A 21964-nucleotide genomic window follows, 5' to 3' on the forward strand; every position below is an offset into this window, starting at 1 on the left:
CACAAAACTGCATCCCACTCAAAGGAAAATAATTTCCTGTCTTGACAAAAAGGATCATAGTAGAAACCTCTCAAAAAGCTCTTCTTTTCTTCTTTTATTAATTCGCAGAGCAAACCCAAAAGAAATTGAAACCAAATCAACTTGACAGCAAAACTACTGGAAAAAAATAATAATAATACTAAAATAAATTAATAAAAGAAATATATACTTATCAAAAGTTGTGGCATGGAAGGACAGCTATCCTCAAAGCCAACTTCACACCTATGGAGATGTATCTGAATACCAATAGTCATTACACACACGACCTCCAAGATTACTCAGCAGGCACTGTTTTGTGTTCACTCACAAACACTAGAGCTATAGGAGATGTAGTGATCAACTACCCAACAAAGTCTATAAATAAGAAAAAAGAAGAGGAGAGTTGCATGTTCTATTGGGAAAAAGCTATGACATGCCTATCTAAAGGCTATAATCTAAATAACTCTCACTGTAATAACATTAAAAATAAATATATAACTTAATATTCAATTTATAACAAATAAAACTGAAAATTAAAAACCATATATTTAATTAAAATCAAATCTAATTCAATGCCTCATATTTATTGCATGAATTATTATTATTTTTCTTAATTTGAAGTACTCAAAAACCAATGATATCCCACATGGTTCAGATTTAAAAATAAACAAATAAACAACCAAGAAATGTAATGCATTGGTGACAATACCTTTCGGTTTGAATTGCACTTAGAGAAAATGTGCTATTAGTTTCAAAATCTTGGTGACTATTAAATTCTTGAACCAAATTCTTTTAGTGTAATACAATAAACACATCTCTCTCATGACATCTCTAGATACAAAACTCCTGCGGATTGGTACAAATAGGTTATGCACCATCCTAGTCCTTTACTCATAGGATCATGTCTGCAAATCTTTGAAGTCAGACCTCACATAACTGAGAGTAATTACTCTACATGAAACAATTTATCACAACTTTTAGGCGAATATGCCTACTTTAACCATTATAGGCTTTATTTTATGCTTGATCTATAACTAGCAACACCAAAGCTATAAACAAAGTCTAAAAGGAAGAAAAGGGAGAGGAGAGTTGCATGTTGTGTTTGGAAAGAACTAGAGCAGGTCTTTTATAGTCTATAAACTGAATAACTCATTATAATAAATATGAAAAATAAATAAATTTAAAACTGAATATTAAATTTATAACCAACAAAGTTGAAAATTAAAAAACCATGTACGTCATTAAAATGAAATAATGATGACTATTCAATGTGTCATATTTATGGCACATATTGAAGTTTTTTTTTTATTTTAATTTGAAACACCCAAATACCAACAATCCCCCACATTGTTCAAATTATAAAAAAAAATAATAATTAAAATCTGAAGAAAGAGAGAAAAAAATGGTATTCAAGTGTTTCAAATTAAGATATATATATATATATATATATATTTAATACATGCTATAAATATGAGGCATTAAATAGTCGTTATTTCATTTGATTAACTACATAGTTTTTTAAAATTTTCAGTTTTGTCACTTATAAATTTAACATTAAGTTTTATATTTAATTATTTTTCATGTTTATTACAACGAGAGTTATTCAGTTTATAGCCCATAATAAAGGCATGCTCCAGTCCTTTCCAAAGAAAACATGCAGCTATCCTCTTCTTTTTTCTTAATTTTAGATTTTGTTGCGTAATCAAACAGAGAGCTCTTATAGTTCTACTGTTTGTGAGTACACACAAAACCGAGCCTATAGAGTAATCTTGAATGTTGTGCATGCAATGACTATTTGTAAAAGATACACTCTCCATAGGCACGAAATTGACTTTTAAGAACATGGTCCTTCCACACCACAACATCCAATAAGTCGATTTTTTTATTTATTTTAGAATTTCTATTATTCTTCCCAACCATGCCTATAAGCATCCATTCTGCACTATTTTTCCAATATTGGGCAAACTCACAAGTGAAATTTTCAACAATCTCCTCATTTATGAGTTCCAAACACTCTCACTTGAACGGAAGCCATTCTTAGTCACTCAAGGTCATGCAACCATGGTTTTAAATAACGGCCGCGACTGTTAGATAATGCTGTTACATAACGGTTTTTTGGGTTACCGATACCGTTACACACTGCGAAATCGGTGGGAAGAAAAATCACGGTCGTAGCGGCCGTTACAGACCGTGACCATTACATAAAGGCCACTATGGCCGTCATGTAACCGCAATAGGACTGTTACTAGAAAAAAAATATATTTTATTTTTTACTTTTTCTTCTCACTTTTTCCCTCTCTTTCATATATCATTCTCAATATACCAAGTGGCAAGATGGGGAAAAGATTATAATGAGGATGACAATGATGCAAAATTCACAATTTCTTTAAATACTCACAATAGAAGCATTAATTAAAAATTTGAAAATACTAACTTGTTAGGAAAATATTTTATTTTGATAATATTAGTAATGTGACATTTATGTTCTATATTTGTCAACTTCAACCTTCTTTCTTTTCTAACTATTTTATATTTGTATTATTCGTATGTCTTATATGTCTAATAGATTAATTGAGTGTATAATGCATTTTTTTTATTAGCACACATAAGAATTTATCATAGATAAGAACAAACACGTAATTTTTCCATCAATGGTGGTTTAAAACAAATGTAAACTTGTTTCCCTTACCAAATAACTTAGTTACTCGAACTAAATGATCCAAAATACACTAAAACTCTTTCTAAGAAGGGCTAAAAGCTTAAAAGATGCAAGTACGCTAACATGCACAAGGTTGTGTGTGCTTCAAAAAAATTCATGACCGTTACACCCGCTTCCCGTTATGTAACATCCGCTACTCCCGCTTCCCATTACACCCATTACCATTACATTACGCTACCCGCTACCGCAATTTAAAACCATGCATGCAACCAATCAAGAGTCTTTACTCAACCATGGGAAAGGTCATGAAACCATAGGGAATCCACTCATCTATGCGATTGGCATCCATAGGATCCACCACACATCTTATGTCGAGTCTACATCTACAAGAACATATGGAAGGAGCCCAATTTGAAGCATCGACTCTAATACCACTTGTTAGGACTAAGGGAGTCATAATAGGTAAGACTAATATGCACAAATAAGCACCAACATGGCCCAAAAGCTTAAGCCATTAGATCTTGGGTCCAACCATTTATTAAAACACTCATCCTCTACTCTACTTTTCCAATATGGGACACATTCATAAGTGGAATTCTCAACAAAAACTTCTTCAGGGGAGCAAAAATGACTCTAAACACATTGAATCGACTTGATGGCATCTCTATACTAAAGCATAGGATACAAGAGGGATTGGAGGTTCTTGCTCATTTCAACAAAAAATCAAGGAAGAGGTTCCTAGCTCTAATGCTTGCATGGAATGCTCATATTTTTCATGAGATTTTTTTTTTTCAATTCACTTTATTTGAGACAAGATCATCTTTTTCGCACCATTGCGGGTGTGAGTGTTTGGATTGGGTTCGAGTATTTAATGTATCAAATGACTTTGAGCCAAAAGAAAATCAAATATGGAAAAATGTTGGCATGGGTAACCTTCCTTAGGTTAGCAATGGACGAAGAGAGAGGCCATTCCTCAAAGCCAATGCCTTGCTCTTACACCCTTCATTAATACTACATGTTATAGGGGGGGAAATCAATCATATGACATGTTATAAAAAAAAATAGTTATAACCTATAGGTAAAAGAGAGTTACTGTCCAACATGATAAAAACTTATTGCATTGTAAGCTGAATTATTAGAACACATGGCTTCTTAATAAATCTAGATTGTATAGTTTTGAATATTAAATAAGCAATAGAAACCACTTCTACAATGTAAATCCAATTGTACTATGTAATCTCGGCAAAGGAAAGTATGAAATGACTCTAAGAATGGATTAAACTTTTTTAAAAAATGCAACCTCACTCGTACAGCACATATCTAATTGAGATCTATTTAATCAAATGTACAATGTACTTAAAATTTTGCAACTCATACACCCAACTTCAAAGTAATTGAATATTTTAGCTCCAGAGTTCAGCACTTTGTGTGACAAGTTATAGCTAGCAATATCTAACAAATAAAATTGCAAAAGACAAGAAAAGTAGAGCATACCATGTCTTTGGCTAGCCTATGTGAGTACACTCATTGAGGTTTTACAAGGATTATCACGCGACAATGCCCAATCCGAGTCTCACTTATGCGACCAAGGTGACGAAGGACCTGTAAATATCAAATACAGAAAGGATGAGATCTCTACTGAAGTAACTGAAATTATCAAGCAATCATAGATCAAAGGACAGAAAACACTGGCATCACCTGGCTTTGACAAAAAGATGCAGACCTCACACGAGGTTTAAAAAATTCAATAGACCTCTCCTAAAGTTTGGCAAAAAGACATGAACCTCCCCTGAGGTTTCAAAAATCCCTCTGAACTTCCCTCACATTTATTTTTTGGGACACTTATACCCTTCCTTAGTCATGTCTTTTGGCCAAATATAAATAAACTTCAAGGGAGGTCCATGGATATTTTGAAACCTCGGGGAGGTCCTTCACATTTTTCCAAACTTTAGGGGAGGTCCCTAGGATTTTTGAAACCTCATAGAGGTTTGTGTCTTTTAGTTAACCTCAAGGAGGTCAATGTCTTTTTCCCAAGATAAAACCCATTACATATTATATATTTCCAAATAACAGCTTGACATCCCAGGTCACAACTTTTCCAAATACAGTATACTCTATACAATACTCATCTTGTAGAGGCAGCATAAAGGGCTTTTTTCCAAGAAGAGAGTAATTTTTTTGTTGGAATTTCAACATTTTCCTAGCATTTCAGAATTGTCGTATGAATGTGAAATAAAAAATTTTAAAAAGCCTAATATTCAAATTGTGCCTCCAATAGGTGTGATTCCTTAATTTTGCATGCTATTTGAGGCATTGATTGATTCCTTGTCACGTAGCATAAAAGAAACACTCACAGTCAATATCGCCTTTCCAGTGTTGTCAAGCTTCAAAGTTGGTCCCTTAATGTCAGTTTCAAGAAAAAAGTGTTTGCCTTTTACCGCTTCCGTTGTTGCAATATCTCTTAGTTCCTACATGTTTCGCAACAATAACGAATAATAGTTCCATAAGTAAATAGTCGGTGAAAAGGGTAATCAGCAATGGAAAAAGTCACAAGCCAATTTTAATATTTAAAATGACAGAAGTGGTAATAGTTCATTCACCAACGGGACAGCACAAATAGAAATTTTAAGTGTTAACTGAACTAAAGTTCACTTACCAGTGCTTTTTCCAAGATGTTTTCTGTCAACTTCATGAAGAAAGGTAACCATAGTCAAGACACCTGGAAAATTAAATGCAAATAATAAAAATAAAGAATAAATAGATACGAACCTTCTTTCTTGGGGCTGAAATGAGCTGAGCATTTGCTTCAGCATATGTTGCCATGTCACCAATAGCAGCATTGACCTTATCTAGTGTCAGCCTTCCTCTCATGTAACTGCATTTTGCAAAACATAAAGCTAGGCAAAGCAGGACATATGAACATATGATGTAAAATAGAATTAGACATGTCTAGCCCATTTAGAGGTCCCAAACCCATAACCCCCACCCCTCAAAAAACGACCATCATAGGGGCTAGGCCGCTAGGGGAAAGGGATTTCCTCTCCTGCTAGCGAAACTAATTCCCTTTTTTTCCATAAACAATGGTATCCAGGTCCTTTTCAGGGCTCAACCAATCTGCAGGCTGGGGCATAGGGCTTTCCCTTAATTTCCACCCTCTTCCAAGTATGTACAAGATTCGACTAATCCTTTAGCTATATAAAAATGCCCAGTCTTGTGCATGAATCATGAATGAATTTTGAAAATTCCTAAAGGGCTGGGCCCTTTGAGATACTCTTCAGGACCTTTCTTTCCTAAATCCAGAGATGTGTTCTTTAGTGACTCACTCACCCTATAGGGGCTTACCAAAAACATAAATAAGAGACTGGATATGAATCAATGCATGCATCAGTCCTATTGGGGCTCCACAAGGTTGCTCTTTAATGGTTCTCTCACTGAACTTGGCATCTGTGAATTAAATGCACAACCAAGAATTATGTACTTACGATGACAGAGAATCAAGCTCATCAGCAGTAACATACCACAAAGGTGGAGAGGCACGGCTCTTCTTCTCCTGGAATCAAAAATGATAATGATCAGAATAAAATTTTGAAACATTTCCTCATTCTTTTTTTTTATAGAAAAATAAGATGAATTTATTAGAAAAAGAAGAATGTGCAAGGAGAACAAGAAATCGTACAACAGAAGAAATAAAAAATAAAAAATAAAACAAAAACAATAAAACAAAACTCAAACAATCAGACTAACCATGCCAACCAATCCCATTGGATATCAAAATACCTCACTCCTTTAAAACAACCAGCAAAAGCGCCCAAAGCAAAGCAAACTAATGAATTTTCTCCCATGACAAAAGATTAGTCAATTTTTTTTTTCCATAGTTCAATCCATAAACCTCACAAACAGCAAAAACCGCACACATCCAAAAAGCATAAACATCCTTCCTTTTACCAGAACCAGCAAAAGAAGCAGCCAACAAATCCTCCAAGGGCTCCGGACAAACCCAAGTTTCTCCCAAAAGACCAAAAATCCTACTCCATACATTCCAAGCAAACAAAACAGTGCAAAAACAAATGAGACGCAGTTTCAAAACTATCAAGATAGAAAACATTTCCTCATCCCTGCAGCAACATATTTTCAGATATCGTGAAAAGTTGCCTAAATGCTTAATGACTAACAAGTGTCATTTTTTCATTGCTCAACCCAATTTCCAGCTTAGGAAAAGGCTGGAGTTGACATAAATATTCTCATGCTTATTAAGCTGTGCACCATACTAAATAATAATAATAATAATAATAATAATAATAATAAAAATAAATCATTGCAAAAGTTTTTATCCATACAAAACAAAACAACTATCATTTTATGATGGTGATACCATGATGCAAAAGTCATTGTCCAAGTTTTTTTTTTTTAAATCAAATCATTCTCAGAGAAAATTATGTACATGACTGTTGCATCTGATTTTGGCCAGCTCTCTCTCTCTCTCTCTCTGGGTGGAAACGCGGGGGAGGGGGGTTTAAATATTCTGGTTAGTGTCCCTTTGAATATTTAAATAAACTTTTTTAATTTTTTTCTCTTTATTTGCCAATTTTCCATGTCCCTAATCTGCAAATATTACAGTTTATCTATCAAGAACATACCTGTTGAACCTTATAAAGATCGCTTTCCATCAAATATCTTCTGACACTTGCAAATGATGACCATGGTTTAGTATTTTGAAGTTTGTAGATGTAGTTGTAATATTTATTCATTTACACTTATTAAGGGTGGCTATATTTAGGAATTATCCATATAAGTTTTGTTTTACCAAAATCTAGTATATGCACTACAAATGTGTCAAATTGTCAACTCCCACAAAACTGGAATTTAGGGGACTACAGTCCTTGGCTTAAATGATGGATAGATGATGTGAATACATAAGAAACTCAAGAATTTAATTATGTTAAGCTCTTCAAAACTTGAAAAGTGATCATCTTGACTTGGTAAGTTGAATAGTTGGAGGGAATTAAAGTAGCTAGAAATTCAAATTGGTAATATGTTGCTTATCAGTATTATTATTTTAATATATTCTTCTTCTTCTCTTTGGTATCCTTTTAAGCATAAAAAGATATAATACCTTGGCAGAACCTCATTATGCAGCAATTGCAGAAGTTTAGGACAGAAGAAAGTTTTAGATAGGGAAAAAAAAAACAGCTAATTAAATTATCTAGCATCAAAATCATTTATTAAGAAAACAAAATACAATCAGGAATATACATTATTTACAATATGATTTTTCATAATTATTAATTAACCCATTCTTCAAGATTCAAAATCATTTATTAAGATTAAGAAACCAAAATACCATCATGAATATACATGATTTACAATATGATTTTTCACAATTATTAATTCATTCATTCTGCAAGATGAACGTATGTCAATATTCACGGGAGATGGTTACATTCCTAGGGGACAAAAGGTGCTTGAGAGGTATTATATTAAGTCTTCTTCTTCTTATTCTTCCTTGGTCGATGATTTGAATTTAGGGCATTTTTGAATTTATGTTCTGTTTTTTTTCTAAACATCTTTGGTCGATGAATATATAGCCAAAGCTGCACAATGATGCACAAATTGAATTTGGCTTGGAATTATGATTCTGCTTTCATGATTTTTTTTTTAAGGCTAGAGGGACTCCAAATAAGATCCAATCTCTGTATCAGGTTATGGAGAACATTTTACAAGTATCAGAAAAAAAATGATGAATTATATTTCAAACTATCAAACTTCAGTATCTCATTGACCTTAGGATATAAAAGAAAAAAAATTGCTGTGGGTGCACCTAACCATTAATTTAGTATTTATTGTGTTGAAGGTCCTATAGAAGCCTTGTTAGTAATAATGAGACCCATGGTAAGTCCTAGTCTCAGCCAAGAGCCAACATGCTTCTTTGTAATTCAGTCCAATTAAAAAAGACAAACTGGAGCTTGTGAGGCAACTATATGTGTGTTTGTGCGTATATACACATCAGAGAAATATGTAGCCAAAGCTGCATGATTTAGGACAATCAACCACCAAAAATTTAAATAAAATATGCTCATATCACGTACAGAAAGCATGGCCTGCATACTTCCATATCCCATATCAGACTACCTAACATAACCAATGTAGGACCCATCATTGTTATCCATGAACATCCCACTTGACAAAGCTGAACTGTTAATTAAAGCAATCTCTAGTTTTAGCCTTGAACGTTGTGAAAGGACAGAATTATCAAAGGAATCAATGAGCAACACTACTTTCAATCAATTTTGGTGCTTTGGAAGCAAATTTCATAACACCTAAAAGTGATACATTAACCTCCCCTGCAGCAAATTAAGAACCTCGAAAGGTCTTGGAAGTGGAAATGTTCTGAAGGTGGTTAGGAAGTTTAATATGGTTTATAAACTAGTTTAACACTAGTATGAATTAGAGTGTTATAATCTATTTTGTTGTCTTCCTTGTAGTGTTATAATTTGTTACATATCTTATTTCATAAGTAATGCAGCACCCTAGTGAAAATCAAAGGATTAGCTGGAGAAACCAAGAGCTTCTTAAATTCTTTTTTGCAGCAATGCATAAAAGAGGTGAATCTATGTGGTAGACTTGGGGCTAGATTGAAGCAAGATTCATGGAGTATAGTGAGAGAGGCTAACAAATCCAAGTTTAGCATGGTAATTATTCAAAGACAAACGAAAAATCAATATAAGTATCTAAGAGACAAGTACCAGGAATGGGTTTAACTTACTAGCAAGACAGCAAATATTTATAATTTCATAACCAACACTTTCAACATGACAATGGCAGAGTGGGATGAATACATAAAAGGTACGACCATCTGTATTTTAACAAAACTATTTAAAAAATAATAATCCTGATTTTAATATTAATTATTTTCTACTTTGGACACAGGCACATCCAAATCCTTAAAGGACGCATGCTTTTCCCTTTCCTGATTTATGCAAATCGCTTTATTAAGGTGCAGTTGCAACGTGCAATAGAGGATTGCACTCTTTCATTTGGATGGTACTTTTCTATTTTGGATATACTTTAGACGCTATGGTGCTCTTGATGGATTGTGCTAGTGATTTTGGTATCAATATTAATGTGTTTTTGTTGACACTGGATTTTGGTGCGGGTGTGCCGACGAATGGGACGTTGCATGGCAATCCCCAAATAAGAAAACCTAAAGGAAGAACAAAGACTTAAGACATAAATGATTGAAAAAGCGGGGTCGCCACCTTTATTATTATTTTCTTTAGGAAAAACAAAGGAAAAAACTCTAAGAGATCAATGAAATAGAGGAGGGTTCAGGTGTATACTTGTGCATAAGGAAGGTGGTGAACCAACCATTCCAAGGGAGATCAATCAACCAGCACCCCTATCAACACTCATTCTAGGAATGGTTACTATTTTCTGTGTGTGTGTGTGTTAAACAAAAGAAAAATAAAGAAAAAAAAAAGGGAAAAATGCCCTCTTTCAATCATCCAATGAAATAATCATCATCCAAGAGTCCCAAGAATAGAGTTAGAAAACCCTAATATGCCCTTGCTTGAAAAAGGGTTGGCCTCAAGTAACCCTGAATTTTTGAAAATAGAAAAAAAAAAATGATGAAAAAGATTTGACTAATTGCAATGAATGAATTCAAAGATTATCCGATTTTGAAAAAGATTACCCTTTTAAAAGATAAAAATGGAGAAATTTTATGGTTGAGTGATTTTAAAACCAGGGATCAAGGGAAGTCAACATTAAAATCTCTCAATTTAAATCAGGGATTGAATGGATTGCATGAAATCATTAATTGAGTTAGGCATTAATGAAGATTGAGATTGGAATTCCATGATTGAAATCAAGAATTTAATGATGATTGAGTTGAAAATTCTCTCGATTGAAATCAGGAATTTATGAAGATGAAGATTTATATCCAAGATTAAAATCAAGCGTTCAATGACGATTGGATTGAAAAATCTCCTAATTGAGATTAGGAGTTTAATGGGGATGTAGATTTAAATCCAAGATTAAAATGAAGAATTTAATGCTAATTGAGTTGAAAAATCTCTTGATTGAAATTAGGAATTTAATGGAGATAGAGATTTAAATCTAAGATTAAAATCTAGAATTTAATAATGATGGAGTTGAAAATCTCCTAATTGCAATCAAGAATTTAATGGAGATGGAGACTTAAATCCAAGATTGAAATTGAGAATTTAATGATGATTGAGTTGAAAATTTTCTTGATTGCAATCAAGAATTTAATGGAGATGGAGATTTAAATCCAAGATTGAGATTGAGAATTTAATGATGAGTTGGAAAATCTCCTGATTGAAATTACGAATTTAATGGGGATGGGAATTTAAATCCAAGATTAGAATGGAGAATTTAATGATGATGGAGTTGAAAATCTCCTAACTGCAACCAAGAATTTAATGGAGATGGAGAAGACTTTCAACTTGCAATCAATCACAAGGAGAGATTTTAAAAGCAAAAAATACTCGTGATTCAAAAAAACAAGAAGTTTCCTTTTGAAAAGAGAATATTTGCCATAATGATGAGGATTTTGAAAAATATTACTAAGTTTCATCATCAGCTAGTTCACAAGGTCACTTTTGAAATGGGGAGTATTTTTGAAAAAATGGAATTCCAAGTTTTCCCTCTATGCCTCAATCCCGTGGTGCAAGTATCTGCTCCCATTCACTCATATGAGCTTAAGGGAGAGTACTCACCCCTGCCTAGGGATGAGAGAGAAAAAGGCACCGTACGATGGATTTCTCTCTTTCGTCCCATCATAAGTCAGGTTGAAGATTCATACAGAAAAACATGAAGTCAACTATCTCTAAGAGCCCACTTCTAAAAGAACACTCGCAGTCAACCGAACCACAATAAAAGATGCTAACCGTGCAAGCATAGACAAGCTACCAATGAGGACTTCCAACATGCAATGTAATTTCTTACCTTCTTTCCCACGATTAAGCGTCAAGCTAAAAAAGGAATCTAAGCAGAGAGCACTCACAATCAAATAGCGTTAACCATGAAACAAAAGTAATAACCTAAACACAATAATAAAAGATCCAACTAATATCATGAGGCCAAACACCTATGAGATTAAAACCCTAACAAGATTCAACTATTTCAACAAATTAGAAGGAGACTCCCTTTCTCAAATTTATATTTTATTTTTTTATTTTTTTAAAAAATAAAAATAGAACAGAATAAAATAACACAAAAGAAAACATTAATTAATGAAACAAACAAAAAATTAAAAAAATAAACCATCCAATTGATCAGTTTAGTAGACTAGCCCAATGATTCAACCGCCCTATAATAAGCCACGTGGGAAGCATGCTCCCCCTGCTTCATCATCCTCATGCATGCTAGGGTTTCGTTTGAAACCCTAGCCGCAATCTCCCATACCAAGGCTTCTCCCCGCCACTCATTGTTGCCTTCACTAGTTACAACTACATGGCCGCAATCACCTAGCTCTAATGACCCTGTGGTGACATTATAAACTCCAGAAAACGGCCAAAGATCCCCTACCTCCTCTTGGCCTACTATATGTGGTGTTGTAGCCATTACAGCAGCCCTTTTCTCTCTTTTTGCCAACTTCAAAACCCTGCAACCAAAGAGGACCCCTAGAACTCAAGCCTCTAACTACACTCTCTTCTCCCTAGTGCCCAACACTACCTACCTGTGAACCCGTGCCTTCAACTACATTGAAGTCCACTCAACTCTGGCAACTTCACAGAGAAGACCTCCAATACCTCTTGCCTCAGCCAGTCACCTTACCTCCTACAATAGCGATGGCCAAAACCGACTACCAACCCAAGGTTTACCTAACTCAACCCTCACTCATAGCGGTCTTTTACATGAAAGTCTACCATGAGGTTTCACGCACACTTGAATACAATATCAATGGAGATTCACATTGGTTGGGAAAAAATGAACCAAACAAGTTTACACATGCTCGAACTTCAATATGATTCTAACAAAACTAACAAATCAAAGATGCATGAACCTAACATTGAAGCACATAAAATGGAATCTGATGGGGATTAACTAACTTACCTTGGGTGGATTAATCCAGAAGGATTTCTCACCACAGGGATGAATAAAAATTTCGCTATGATTACTAGCTTATCACGAACTTCTTGCAAATATGGACTTTTTCCACACTAGAGAACACTCTTCCAACATGCAAAAGGATGCATGTTCCAACTATGTGCTTACTCATTAATTATTCTCAAAGTACAAGCTTGAGGATGCATACACCCCGTCTTCCTCTTACTCCCAACCTAGAACCCCACAAACTCTCTCTCCTCTCTTTTTAACGTATGGAGTCTCCCTTAATTTTTTTTTTTTTTTTTTTTTTTTTTTTTTTTTTTTTTGCACCCCACCCCTAGCCTCCTATTTATAGATAAGGGGCTAAGGCTTCAAAGAAATTTAATCCCAAGAGTGCCCTTACGAGTAAGGAAAACTGCTTCCTTGCCCCTCACTGTACTTGGAGACACCAAAGAGGCTAAACTATACCAAGATAAGCTAGCCTAACTAGAATAAAGGTTTAAATCATCAAATTGACGCCCTAAAAGGGTTCCAAAATGCAATGAGAGATACAAAAGCTACAAAAAAAAAAAAAAAAAGGTTTTAAACCTCTTTTATGCATGCTAAGCAAAGGGCAAACAAGACCCGGTCAAAAATAGGCATTGATAATTTTCCTATGGTATTACTTAAGATGTGTTTTCTTGCAATATTGTTGTTTTCTTTTATTAATATTGCTATTTCATGTTATATGATGTACATTTTAGAACTTTTACATAGTTCCAATCACCAGTGTGTTGAGTTGATGTGATGCCCCGTAAGGTATTTATTCGTATTTGTACTCACTTCAAACAAAGAAGATGACTTGTGAATAGTTGACATGTCATCATGGAAGAAAAAATGCCAATTTCGATGAACATTATAGGGCATGATAAGCACTATGCATAAATGAAACATAGATTTCATCATTCTCTACAAACCATCCATGTTTACTCTCCCAAGGTTTTGAATGCAATGATGGAGTTTGAAAGGGAGATGATAATTCCTACTACATTTGACCCAAATCCAAATGTTCCAAGCTATCACAAAAGGCTTCGTTGTATCTTTAAAGTGTTTAATTAATTCATTTATTTTGATTATTTATTTTACTAAGTCATGTGTGTTGCTATGAACTAATATATTAATTTTGGAATTATGGAACCGTTGGTGCATTAAATGGAACTTTAATATATATTGTACTTGTTGGAAAGATGAATCTAAAAATAGGATGCGAAAAACAAATTTAAAAAAAAAAAAAAAACTTATCAGTTGAGTCGTGCATTGCACTGCCTTAAGAGAAGATTTCGCCCCTCCAATACGGTGCAAAAGGCTCATTGGCGTCTAACCCTAGGATACAACAACCCTTCCAATTAATGTGCACTCACCAATTGGGAGACAGGGATAGCACAACTTAGTTAACCCAAACACATATAAATGATCATACGAAAGAAATCACCAACTAGACCAATAATAAAAGAACTTTTAAATATAAGACTTTGTCAAGAAGAAGGAAATCATAGCATTTCTATACTTCTAAATCTCTACCTCAAGGATTATATATATATAATATATATATATATATATTATATATATATATATAAACAATTAATTTTAAAAAGGTCACAAAATGCTTAATAACAATGGTCAAAAAACGTTTAATAGCAACAGTCACAAAGCGGTCATAACAATTTTTATAATTGTCAATAAAATCAAAAAATAAATAATTTAAACGACCGTTAGTGGAGAGTAGTAAAAGCTGTTGAAATACTTTTACATAAAATATCAACAATCCCCCTCTACTTCAAAAGACTAAACTATATCTGGGTTTGCCAAAAAGTACATCTAGGTTTGCCAACTAAAATGTCATATATTGTAACTTATGTCTTTTGAGCTATAAACCAGACCTAGGAAGATAAGTTGTGACCCACAAAAATATGGTGAAACATTAAGTTTCAATGAACCATAATTCCTATTGTAAGTTAAACAAGTTTACTATCTGCATTACAATCTTAATCTTAATCGTTCAACGTGGAATGGCACAAATAGGCCATGCACCTTGCCTGGTTTTCTTGAATGCTCTAGCAATCCCGCTTGAGATTACATAAGAGCGACCCCACTCCATAGTTATATAGGTGAACCTATCAAGTGTGCACTGCAATTAAGCACACCATCCATAAGGGCTACAAAATTCATTAAGAGCAAGTGCTCAACCTCACACATTACAACCTTACACTATTCTCACTGTAAGAATGGGCATATATAAATTCATTGATAATGTGTGCAAGTAAAATCAATGACTTGTTATTACCCATGTGAACCTACTTCACGGACCTCCAATCAAATAGGTTGGGTTACCATCATTTTTGACCTTTGGTTTAGGCATCAGCTTTATTAGCCCTAGTGGCTACATAATCCTAATTGTCATTTTTTTATGATAACAACCCATTAGTGATTTTAAGTTAAACTAATCTTTGCACATCAAGTTAGTACAGGTACAACATGAAGGTACTGGATCAAATGCAAAGATCGAGTGAACATTCAAGTAGGAAAGATCAAAGCAGACACTCACTCGGAAGAACTCAACCACAACCAACTAAAGCAAATGTAAAGTCATAATGTAAATGGGAATTGTTTGAAGTAGGAATTGATTGCAACTCTTGTAATTCTGATTCAAGCAAGTTTATTTAGCAAGAGTTGAGCAATTGCATATGCATGCTAATACATAGGATATCACCAAATTATTAGAACAAAACTTAATGAGTTTTCAAATGCATTTTATACAAGATATCCTATAATCAAATGTATTTTCATAAGGGACAAGTTTTAAACGATCTTAGTACTATAATATTTCATATACTTGGTCCCGCTTAAGTTTAAACCAAGATTAAGCACCCAAGTAAAGAAACAGGGCCAACCGTCGATGGCTTGGCCAGGTGCTTCGACGGTTTCAGGCAGCAAGTTAAATGGAATTTGCCTAAATGAAACCGTCCACGATTTGAGCAAATCGTCGACGGTTTAGGGGAATCCATCGATGGTTTGCGTCGGGATTCTGAACCCAACGGCCATAAAATGGCTAGTTTTCAAAGTATTTAATTGTTTTATAAGCCCAAAGGCCATATAACGGCTAGTTCTTCTATTTTCCTATAAATACAAGCTACTAGCAATAAATATACATCTTTTTACATTTAGTGAATATCAATCTTACATTTAGTGCATCATTTATTGCTCAAAAATCTCTCTTACTCTTTATACTGGTGAAGATTTATTACTAGAGAGATTGGTGTGACGATTTGCTTTGCATTGTAATCAGCTCATAGAAGGAGCATCACTTGTATCAACCACATCTTCTCTACTTCCATTTGTTGTAATAGGGTTCTTGGTGAACCTTGCTGTAAGGCTCTTCGTGAGCGAAAGGGATTTGTTCCTCGATTGTGTAAAGGCTTCTCCATCCTTGAAGGAGATTGGTTAGTGGATTTTGGAATCCTTGAGTGTGTCTCAAGGCGTGGACGTAGGCAAGAGACCAAACCACGTTAACTTCGGTATTAAGCTTCTCTCCCTTATACTTCTTATATTTATTAAGTTATTCATTTTGCTTATATTGTGATTTAATTGCTTGTATCTTGTCAAGTTTTATTATTTTGTACAAAAGAATAATAATCCGCAGAAGAGTCTATTTACCCCCCTCTAGACATGACTCTAGGGCCAACAAGTGGTATCAAAGCAAGGCGCTTGATTTATCAGAGTAAATTCCAAAGTGTAAAGATCAAATGGCGGATATGATAGACACCACCTACCAGGGACAATCTGTTGATCGTCCACCAAGGTTCAATGGAAATAACTGCCCAGCATAGAAGAATAGAATGACCATCTTCATTTAGTCACATGATCTTGAGATGCGGCAGGTCATCACAAAAGGAGACTTCATCTTCACCAAGAAAGATGATAAAGACGAAGAAGAGCCGAAATCAATAGAAGAGATGTCAACCACAGAAAAAAAGTTAGTACAACTTCATTTTAAGACAAAAAACTTTCTTTATTGTGCACTTAGAGATGAAGAGTACAATCGCATTTGCGGATGCGAAACCGCAAAAGAGATCTAGGAAAAGCTCAAGGTCACATATGAAGGTACGTCCCAAGTCAAAAAGTCCAAAATTTAAATATTAGTAAAAGAATATGAAATGTTTAAAATGGATGAAGGAGAAACAATCACATCCATGTTTACTCGCTTTACTCACATTACAAATGGATTGAAAGCACTTGGTAGGGACTATTCTGTGGAGGATAATGTGCAGAAAATTCATCGATCATTGCCTGAGTCATGGCATGCCAAATCAACAGCCATCGAAGAAGCAAAGGATCTCTCCAAGGTATCCCTTGATGAGCTGATCGGGTCTCTCGTGACCTATGAGATTAAAAATAAAAATACAGCACTAGAGCAAGAAAAGCCCAAGAAGGCAATGGGTATTGCCTTGAAGTCATCAAGTCAAAAAGAAATAGTTGAGGAGGACGAGAGTGATAGTGAAGATGACGTTGCTCTACTCACAAGAAGATTTAAAAGATTCCTGATGAAAAAGAAGTTGGGAAAGCAAAATGTAAAAAGGGAAGCAAGAAGAAATGATAGCATGAGATGCTATAATTGCAAGAAAGCTGGACATAAGATGGCCGATTGCCCCCTGTTCAAAAACAAAGGTAACTATCGACAGGAAGACATCAAGAAATACAAAGCCATGAATGCAACGACGTAGGACGAACTAGATGGACTTTCAACCGATGAAGAAATTGAAGAAGAAGCAGCTCATTTTTGTCTCATGGCAGAGGATCCAAAAAAGGTAGGTTCTAATGATGAATATGCTCCTTCATATGATGAATTAAGAAGTACCGATAGAAAACTATATGATGAATTAATAGTGATCAAAAGAAAAAATAAACATCTTGAAGACAAACACTCAAAATGTAAACAAAAGGAAACATGTCTTTGTTCTATTTTAAAAGAAGGAAATGCCTCTTTCAAAATAAAAAATGAGGAGCTTATTAAATGTGCTCAAGATCATGAACTTTTTCAAATGAAAGTTGAAAATATGAAAGTCAAATTGATAAAAGTTTAGAAGAAAATATGATTTTGAAAAATAAAATTGAGGATTACTGTAAAATTATTTATAAATTCACTAATGGAAAAGAAAATTTTGACAAATTATTAGGAGCTCAAAGAATTGGAATTTACAAAGAAGGTTTGGGTTATGGATTATCTTCATATAAATCTATTGGTTTTGCTAACCATTGTGTCAAAAGAAGTTCCCTACCAAATAAAAATAAGGCATCCAAACTAAACCCTTTGCATGTACATAGAATCTATTTATATTGTGAAAGAAAAGGACATATTCATTACTCTTGTCCTTTTAGAGATGATAGAGGAAAAGAAAGTAAGTATAAATGGGTTATTAAGAAAACTAACCCTTTAGGACCCAAGAGAGAATGGGCACCAAAACAAATTACTTAATTCTATTTTGTAGGTATGCTTGAAGACCACAGCCCGAAGGAATAAGTGGTTTCTTAATAGTGGTTGTTCAAGGCACATGATAGGTAATGCTAATAAATTTTCCTAGCTCACCTACAAAAAGGAAGGCTTTGTGACATTTGGGGACAATGCCAAAGGTAGAATCATTGGCAAAGGAAAAATAGGTAACTCATCATTTACTAGTTGATAATGTAGTACTTGTTGATACTTTGAAGCATAACTTATTGAGTATTAGTCAATTATGTGATAAGGGACTTAATATTGTCTTTCAATCTACTCAATGTCTTATAAATGATTTAAATGGAAAAACTATCATAGTCGGACGACGAGAATCAAATATTTACACTATTGAGTTTGATGACATTGAAACTAGTGATATTAAATGTTTGGCTGCAAATAATGAATCTAGTTAGTTGTGGCATAGGAGACTTGGTCGTGCTAGCATGGACCTATTGCAAAAATTATCCCCTAAAGATTTGGTTAATGGTCTACCAAAAGATAATTATGTCAAAAACAAAGTCTATGATGCATGTCAGTATGGTAAACAAATCAAGTCATCCTTTAGGACCAAAAAGGAAACTTCCACATCTAGATCCTTGGAATTAATTCATCTTGATTTATTTGGGTCCAAAAACATTGCAAGCATTGGTGGAAAACTATACGCATTTGTAATAGTTGATGATTACTCTAGATTTTCTTGGGTAATATCTCTGGCAAATAAAAGTGAAACTTCTAATGCTTTTATAAAATTTTGTAGCAAAATTCAAAATGAAAAGGGGCTATCCATTGTCAACATTTGGATTGAAGGAGGACGAGAATTTAGAAATAAAGAAATCAAAAATTTTTGTGATGAACATGGTTATTCACACAACTTCTCTGCACCAAAAACTCCACAACAAAATGGAGTAGTCAAAAGAAAAAATTGAACACTTCAAGAGATTGCTAGAACAATGTTGAATGAACATAACCTTCCCAAGTACTTTTGGGCTGAAGCGGTAAACACCACGTGCTATGTAAGTAATCGTGTAGTCATAAGATCTAAAATTGGTAAAACTCAATACAAAATTTGGAAGGGTCAAAAACCCAACATCTCTCACTTCAAGGTCTTTGGATGCAAGTGTTTTATTATAAATGATAGAGATTATCTTGCAAAATTTGATCCAAAGTCTGGTGAAGGAATTTTCCTAGGATATGCTATGAACAGCAAAGCCTATAAAGTTTTCAATAAAAGAACCAAACTATTCAAGAGTCAACTCATGTGGTTTTTGATGAAGCTAATCATTTCGTCCCAAAAACCACGGCTCATATAGATGAGGATGATCAAGTAAATACTTTTAGAATCAAAAAAAAACTTGAACAACTTAAAATCAACAATGAAAAAGAGGAAAATTCCAAAAATAATGTGACTGAACATCAAGAAACAGAGTCACAACTTCAAAAAGAAGTTCCGAAGCCCGATGAAGAAGATCGGGAGCTTCCCAAAGCATGGAAATTCATCAAAAATCATCGAACTGATCTCATCATAGGAAATCCATCTAGAGGAGTTAGCACTAGATCACATCTTAAAAGTGGATGCAACTACATAGCTTTGTATCCCAAAGTGAACCAAAGAATTTCGAAGAAGCTGAAAATAATGAAAGTTGGATCATGGCTATGCAGGAAGAACTTAATCAATTTGTAAGGAACAAAGTATGGGAACTAGTCCCAAGACCCAAGAATACTTCCATAATTGGTACAAAATGGGTATTTAAGAAAAAAATCATTGTCGGATGGATTTTTTCCCCAATTTGATCAACCTATGATGCTAGCCAGAGAGGAAAACAAAGGGTGGTGATAATGAAGCAAATAGCCCCCATAGGAATATAGAAGACCGCCAGTTTAAAACTTTTTTACGTGAAGAAATTGCACTCCAACTACTTTAAAATATAGGATTATGTTAATTTATGAGATTTTAGACTATGGTACAATTTGTAATATCAACAATACTTATTATATCTAATGGTAGATGGTATGGTTTTATTTATTATTAATTGATGGCTATTGTTATGAATGTTTATTTATTATTAAACAATTTTTTTATTTTTATAACATTTGTATTAAAAGAAAATATTTTTAACTAATTTTTATGTCTATTTATTTATTATTTTTGCTATAATAAAATACCATCTCTAGAAATGCCTCTTATTTTAAAAACAGTTCTCTTCTTGATAGCTCAAAGGGTTAAAACTGGAAATATATATATTCAAAGGTTAGCTACCAAACTGATGAAGAACTTCAAGCATTCAGATTCAAAAGACTGTTTCTAGTTATATTCAAAACTTGGTTCACATATTCAGAATTGCATTCAGCATTTAATGTTGAATGCTAAATTTTGTCAAACACCCCCTTCTAAAACAAAGAGCGGGAATGACCGCAACACTACCATGATACAAGAGTAGTCATATGAGGAAAATAACCTCCCAACAAAATAGTGCCACCATAGCAGCTGGTGATGATGGAGGACCACCAATGGAGAACATTAGATGCTTATATTACTATAGCTTTTGAAATTAGGATTTTCATTTTAGTTCAAAATCTTGGTTACTTAAAATTTTAGTTAATTTAAGATCATTTTGTCTATTTAAGTATTTGGGGGTTCTTTTGTAATTAGTTTTGTTTAGTTGTAACATTGGGTGCATAAGAACTTTGCGTGTATGTTGTATTGGATAATTATCAAATTTGAATTGGGAATCATACATGTTTTGCCCTCTCTCTTGAGCAGCCCCAACCCTTCTCTCCCTCCTCCTTTTCCTCCTCCCTCCTTCAACTTCCTTTTTCCTTCTTCCCTTCTCTTTCTATTTCTCTCTTTGTCCTATTTCTTTTTGTGTTCTGTCCAGGAATCAATTTGTTCCTCCTCCTTTCTTCCTCTTTCTTTTTCTTATTCTCTACTTCTCTTTCTCTTTCTCTTTCCCCCCTTAATTTTCTATTTGTTTATGTTTTTGTTCTGAATCACATGATCTCCATAACAAAGGCTAAAATGAAGCAATAAAAGTTAGAAACCCTTATGATCCAAGGATATTTTTTAGGGGAAAAGGCACTAACCTCTCCTAAGGTTTCAAAAATCCTACGAAACTCCTTTAAGGTTTCAATAATTACAAGGACCTCCCCTGAGATTTGTCAAAAAAACACAAATGTCCCCTTATATTTTGCAAAAAGACAAGTCTTTTGAGAGAAGGTTTGTGTCTTTTTGGAAAATCTAAGGAGAGGTCCGTGGCATTTTTAAAACCTCAAGGGAGGTCGATGGGATTTTTGAAACCTCAAGGGATGTCCCTATTTTTTTGTCAAACCTTAGGGGATGTTAGTGTCTTTTGCCCTATTTTTTAACTTTCATGCACCCCCTCCCCCAAAAAAAATATCAAGAAATTACCCATTGTATGAAGGTGATACCTTCTAGTTAAAGGTCTTCTTTGGCTTTAGAGCAAGGGATTCTCTTTAGAAACTCTCAAGAACTCTTTCTATTCCAAGTAAATGAGGGATGGCTTAAGCATCAAAGAGGTCCCCTACCACTCCAAGCTTCACAAGTATTTTCTTTTTTATGATTGTAGCAAGCAACAAGTCTTGATTACAAGGATCAAAGTTTGGCTTGGACCAATTTCTACACCAGATTGGCACATCTTTGGAATCAATCCACTTCCCCAAAATATAAT

The 21964-nt window shown here is 34.1% G+C and overlaps 1 protein-coding gene across 5 annotated transcripts in view; it reads right to left on the reverse strand.

Moving 5' to 3' along the window:
* The window catches only part of LOC131166020 (spindle and kinetochore-associated protein 1 homolog), a 52346-nt gene that overhangs the window by 28079 nt on the left and 2303 nt on the right, over positions 1-21964 (reverse strand). For 4 of the 5 annotated variants that reach the window (XR_009139708.1, XM_058124236.1, XM_058124238.1 and 1 more), the window contains exons 5-9: positions 6160-6227; positions 5447-5552; positions 5334-5363; positions 5032-5145; positions 4172-4279 (exon numbers count right to left, since the gene is read on the reverse strand). Coding sequence is in view for 3 of the 5 variants with exons in the window: in XM_058124236.1 (XP_057980219.1) it covers positions 4202-4279; positions 5032-5145; positions 5334-5363; positions 5447-5552; positions 6160-6227 (396 nt within the window). In the remaining 2 variants the exon portion in view is untranslated. The remainder of the gene's footprint in view (positions 1-4171; positions 4280-5031; positions 5146-5333; positions 5364-5446; positions 5553-6159; positions 6228-21964) is intronic. The other variant, XR_009139709.1, reaches the window with a different exon arrangement.

The sequence above is a fragment of the Malania oleifera genome, chromosome 10, assembly GCF_029873635.1.
Source record: "Malania oleifera isolate guangnan ecotype guangnan chromosome 10, ASM2987363v1, whole genome shotgun sequence".
Classification (NCBI taxonomy): Eukaryota; Viridiplantae; Streptophyta; class Magnoliopsida; order Santalales; family Ximeniaceae; genus Malania; species Malania oleifera.